The sequence below is a fragment of the Berghia stephanieae genome, chromosome 10 (assembly GCF_034508935.2).
Source record: "Berghia stephanieae isolate SIO BIC M18660-M18661 chromosome 10, UCSD_Bste_1.3, whole genome shotgun sequence".
NCBI classification, from domain to species: domain Eukaryota; kingdom Metazoa; phylum Mollusca; class Gastropoda; order Nudibranchia; family Aeolidiidae; genus Berghia; species Berghia stephanieae.
The window spans coordinates 45889948-45895947 of NC_088369.1; the positions used below are offsets into that span (position 1 = coordinate 45889948).

General features: G+C 41.8%; 1 protein-coding gene across 1 annotated transcript in view; it reads left to right on the plus strand.

Moving 5' to 3' along the window:
• Nucleotides 1–6000, plus strand: part of LOC144955870 (E3 SUMO-protein ligase RanBP2-like) — a 159830-nt gene that overhangs the window by 52022 nt on the left and 101808 nt on the right. The window contains 1 exon segment of the mRNA XM_078886100.1: nt 4735–4901. Within this exon segment, the coding sequence (XP_078742226.1) occupies nt 4735–4901 (167 nt within the window).

Consider the following 6000-nt stretch of genomic DNA (forward strand, 5'->3'; position numbering starts at 1 on the left):
ATGTGTGGAATGGAGTGTTTGGATTGTGAATGAGTTGTTTGGATGTGTGGAATGGAGTTGTTTGGTGTGTGTGAATGGAGTTGTTTGGTGTGTGGAATGGAGTTGTTTGAGTGTTGTGAATGGAGTTGGATTGTGAATGGTGTTTGTGTGTGCGAATGGAGTTGTTTGGATGTGTGTGAATGGAGTTGTTTGGATGGTGTGAATGGAGTTGTTTGGATGTGTGCGAATGGAGTTGTTTGGATGGTGTGATGGAGTTTTGGATGTGTGTGAATGGAGTTGTTTGGAGTGTGTGAATGGAGTTGTTTGGATGTGTGGAATGGAGTTGTTTGGATGTGTGTGAATGGAGTTGTTTGGATGTGTGTGAATGGAGTTGTTTGGATGTGTGCGAATGGAGTTGTTTGGGATGTGTGTGAATGGAGTTGTTTGGATGTGTGAGAGTTGTTTGGATGTGTGAATGGAGTTGTTTGGTGTGTGTGAATGGAGTTGTTTGGATGTGTGCGAATGGAGTTGTTTGGGATGTGTGCGAATGGAGTTGTTTGGATGTGTGTGAATGGAGTTGTTTTGGATGTGTGTGAATGGAGTGAGTTGTTTGGATGGTGTGATGAATGGAGTTGTTTGGATGTGTGTGAATGGAGTTGTTTTGGATGTGTGTGAATGGAGTTGTTTGGTGTGTGTGTGGAGAATGGAGTTGTTTGGATGTGTGTGAATGGAGTTGTTTTGGATGTGTGTGTGAATGGAGTTTTGTTTGTGAATGTTGTGTGGAATGGAGTTGTTTGGATGTGTGTGAATGGAGTTGTTTGGATGTGTGGAATGGGAGTTGTTTGGATGTGTGTGAATGGAGTTGTTTGGATGGTGTGAATGGAGTTGTTTGGATGTGTGGAATGGAGTTGTTTGGATGTGTGGAATGGAGTTGTTTGGTGTGTGGAATGGAGTTGTTTGGATGTGTGTGAATGGAGTTGTTTGGTGTGGTGAATGGAGTTGTTTGGATGTGTGTGAATGGAGTTGTTTGGATGTGTGTGAATGGAGTTGTTTGGTGTGTGTGAATGGAGTTGTTGGATGTGTGTGAATGGAGTTGTTTGGTGTGTGTGGTGTTGGAGTTGTTTGGATGTGGTGAATGGAGTTTGTTTTGGATGGTTTGGGTGTTGAATGGAGTTGTTTGGGTGTGGGAATGAGTTGTTTGGATGTGTGTGATGGAGTTGTTTGGTGTGAGATGTTGTTGGAATGGAGTTGTTGGATGTGTGGAATGGAGTTGTTGGATTGTGTGAATGGAGTTGTTTGATTGTGTGATGAGTTGTTTGTGTGTAATGGAGTTGTTTGGTGGTGTGAATGGAGTTGTTTGGTGTGTGTGAATGGAGTGTTGTTTTAGGATTGTTGTTGGAATGGAGTTGTTTGGTGTGTGTGAATGATGTGTTGTGAATGGAGTGTTTGGATGTGTTGAATGGAGTTGTTTGGGTGTGTCGAATGGAGTTGTTTGGTGTGTGTGAATGGAGTTGTTTGGTGTGTGTGAATGGAGTTGTTTGGATGTGTGGAATGGAGTTGTTTGGATGTGTGTGAATGGAGTTGTTTGGATGTGTGCGAATGGAGTTGTTTGGATGTGTGTGAATGGAGTTGTTTGGTGTGTGGAATGGAGTTGTTTGGATGTGTGTGAATGGAGTTGTTTGGATGTGTGTGAATGGATTGTTTGGGTGTGTGTGAATGGATGTTGTTTGGATGTGTGGAATGGGTTGTTTGGAGGAGTGTGTTGTTGGTGTGTGGAATGGAGTTGTTTGGATGTGTGGAATGGAGTTGTTTGGATGTGTGTGAATGGAGTTGTTTGGATGTGTGTGAATGGAGTTGTTTGGATGTGTGGAATGGAGTTGTTTGGATGTGTGTGAATGGAGTTGTTTTGGTGTGTGGTTGGAGTTGTGGTTGGGTGTGTGCGAATGGAGTTGTTTGGTGTGTGTGCGAATGGAGTTGTTTGGATGTGTGTGAATGGAGTTGTTTGGATGTGTGTGAATGGAGTTGTTTGGATGTGTGTGAATGGAGTTGTTTGGTGTGTTGCAATGGAGTTGTTTGGTGTGTGCGAATGGAGTTGTTTGGATGTGTGGAATGGAGTTGTTTGGATGTGTGTGAATGGAGTTGTTTGGATGTGTGTGAGAGTTTGGGGTTGGGTTTGGATGTTGGTGTGGAATGGAGTTGTTTGGTGGTGTGTGAATGGAGTTGTTTGGATGTGTGTGAATGGAGTTGTTTGGATGTGTGCGAATGGAGTTGTTTGGATGTGTGTGAATGGAGTTGTTTGGATGTGTGTGAATGGAGTTGTTTGGATGTGTGGAATGGAGTTGTTTGGGATGGTGTGAATGGGTTTGTTTGGATGTGTGTGAATGGAGTTGTTTGGATGTGTGTAATGGAGTTGTTGGATGTGTGTGAATGGAGTTGTTTGGATGTGTGTGAATGGAGTTGTTTGGATGTGTGTGAATGGAGTTGTTTGGATGTGTGTGAATGGAGTTGTTTGGTGTGTGGAATGGAGTTGTTTGGATGTGTGGAATGGGTTGTTTGGATGTGTTGAATGGAGTGTTTGGTGTGTGGATGGAGTTGTTGGTGTTGTGAATGAGTTTTTGATGTGTTGAATGGAGTTGTTTGGATGTTGTGAATGGAGTTGTTTGGATGTGTGGAATGGAGTTGTGTTGGATGTGTGTGAATGGAGTTGTTTGGATGTGTGAATGGAGTTGTTTGGATGTGTGTGAATGGAGTTGTTTGGATGTGTGTGAATGGAGTTGTTTGGATGTGTGTGAATGGAGTTGTTTGGATGTGTGGAATGGAGTGTTGGATGTTGGAATGGGTTGTTTGGATGTGTGGAATGGAGTTGTTTGGATGTGTGTGAATGGAGTTGTTTGGTGTGTGGAAGGAGTTGTTTGGATGTGTGTGAATGGAGTTGTTTGGGTGTGTGGAATGGAGTTGTTTGATGTGTGTGAATGGAGTTGTTTGGATGTGTTGAATGGATGTTGTTTGGATGTGTGGAATGGAGTTGTTGTGTGGGAGGGTTGTGTATGGATGTGTGGTGGGTTGTTTGGTGTGTGTGAATGGAGTTGTTTGGTGTGTGAATGGAGTTGTTTGGTGTGTGTGAATGGAGTTGTTTGGGTGTGGAAGTTGTTTGGTGTGTGTGAATGGAGTTGTTTGATGTGTGGAATGGAGTTGTTTGATGTGTGTGAATGGTGTTTGTGTGTGATGGTTGTTGTGTTGGTGGTGTTTGTGTGGTGATGGTGTTTGTGTGTTGAGGTTGTTTGGTGGTGCGATGAGTTGTTGATGTGTGAATGAGTTGTTTGGTTGGTGAGGTTGTTGTGTGTGTGAATGGTGTTTGTGTGTGGATGGAGTGTTTGGGGTGTGGATGGATTGTTTGGTTGTGGTGGGTTGTTTTGTGTATGATTGTTTGGTGTTGATGGTTGTTTGTGTGTGGATGGAGTTGTTTGGATGTGTGTGAATGGAGTTGTTTGGTGTGTGGAATGGAGTTGTTGGTGTTGTGAATGGAGTTGTTTGGATGTGTGTGAATGGAGTTGTTGGTGTGTGGAATGGAGTTGTTTGGTGTGTGTGATTGAGTTGTTTGGATGTGTGTGAATGGTTGTTGGAGTGTGGAATGGGTTTGTTGGATTGTGTGAATGGTTGTTTGGATGTGTGTGATGTGGTTGTTTGGTGTGTTGTGGAATGGAGTTGTTTGGATGTGTGTGAATGGAGTTGTTTGGTGTGGAATGGATGTTGTTGGATGTGTGGAATGGAGTTGTTTGGATGTGTTGTGAATGGGTTGTTTGGTGTGTGCGAATGGAGTTGTTGGATGTGTGTGAATGGTTGTTGTTTGGATGTTGTTGAATGTGGATGTTGTTTGGATGTGTGTGGATTGGATGTTGTGGATTGTTGATGTGTGATGATTGTTTGGTTGGGATGTGTGGTGGATGTTGATGGTTTTTGGATGTGTGTGAATGGAGTTGTTTGGATGTGTGTGATGGAGTTGTTTGGGTGTGTGGATGTTGATGTTGTTGGTGTGTGTGATGGTGTGAATGTGTTGTTGGATGTGTGGATGGGTTGTTGTGGTGTGTGTCGAATGGAGTTGTTTGGATGTGTGTGAATTGAGTTGTTTGGATGTGTGTGAATGGAGTTGTTTGGATGTGTGCGAATGGAGTTGTTTGGATGTGTGTGAATGGAGTTGTTTGGATGTGTGTGAATGGAGTTGTTTGGATGTGTGGGAATGGAGTTGTTTGGATGTGTGTGAATGGAGTTGTTTGGGTGTGTGCGAATGGAGTTGTTTGGGTGTGTGCAAATGGAGTTGTTTGGATGTGTGTGAATTGAGTTGTTTGGATGTGTGTGAATGGAGTTGTTTGGATGTGTGCGAATGGAGTTGTTTGGGTGTGTGCGAATGGAGTTGTTTGGATGTGTGCGAATGGAGTTGTTTGGATGTGTGGGAATGGAGTTGTTCGACTGTGTTTATTTAGAGTTCTTTCTAGAGGTACGCATTTTGTCTTGTGCATGTTTTGCATGTGAGTGTGAATGTTGACTGAGCGCGAACGTATTAGCACTTTTTGTTACTTAGAAACATCGTAAGACGATTGTTTTGTGTTAGGTTAGTTACTGAAAGAACTCTGTCCTAGCAGGTCGTATTATATATTTGTTTTAAATTTACCATATAATTGATGATAAATGAATTGAATTAACTAAGTCTGAGCTGAGTCGTTAGAAATAATCCACTTCTTTTCCATCGGCAAACAGATGAAAATGAAAGCAGTAGTGCCAGGGACTCGTTTTACACACCGACCAAAACCCCTTCTTTGAGTAATGCAGCGTCTGTGCAGCGAGGGAACGACACATCGTATCAGTTTGCTCACAGCACACCTAGACGCCCTGCAGCTAATATCAATGGCACTTCACCCTCAGAGGTTTATTTTCATTTTAGAAGTTTTTTCTTCTTCTTCTTCTTCTTCTTCTTCTTCTTCTTCTTCTTCTTCTTCTTCTTCTTCTTCTTCTTCTTCTTCTTCTTCTTCTTCTTCTTCTTCTTCTTCTTCTTCTTCTTCTTCTTCTTCTTCTTCTTTCTTCTTTTCTTCTTCTTCTTCTTCTTCTTCTTCTTCTTCTTCTTCTTCTTCTTCTTCTTCTTCTTCTTCTTCTTCTTCTTCTTCTTCTTCTTCTTCTTCTTCTTTTCTTCTTCTTCTTCTTCTTCTCCTTCATATCATCTTCATGTTTGAAAGTCAAGTTGGTGACTGAATGAATGCCACCGTCTTCCTCAGCTCTGTTAAGGGTCCATACAGTTTAGATTTTTAAAAAATTTAACAGTATCGGTGACACTACCAGGTCATTTTTAAAGGCCTATTATAGGCTTGATGAATAAAAAAATTGATGCTGAATTTTGTCGTAATCCCTTAATTGATGTTAATGGCTGCGCTTACTATCTTGCCGGAGCTAAGGAAAGATGAAATAATACAAAAGTCATTATAATGAGCGCCGTGGAAGGAAAGATGAAATAATACAAAAGTCATTATTATGAGCGCCATGGTATCAATTTGCCTGGAGACAAAAGTCATTATAATGAGCGCCGTGGTATCAATTTGCCTGGAGACAAAAGTCATTATAATGAGCGCCGTGGTATCAATTTGCCTGGAGACAAAAGTCATTATAATGAGCGCCATGGTATCAATTTGCCTGGAGACAAAAGTCATTATAATGAGCGCCATGGTATCAATTTGCCTGGAGACAAAAGTCATTATAATGAGAGCCGTGGTATCAATTTGCCTGGAGACAAAAGTCATTATTATGAGTGCCGTGGTATCAATTTGCCTGGAGACAAAAGTCATTATAATGAGCGCCATGGTATCAATTTGCCTGGAGACAAAAGTCATTATTATGAGTGCCATGGTATCAATTTGCCTGGAGACAAAAGTCATTATTATGAGCGCCGTGGTATCAATTTGCCTGGAGACAAAAGTCATTATAATGAGAGCCGTGGTATCAATTTGCCTGGAGACAAATGTCATTATTATGAGC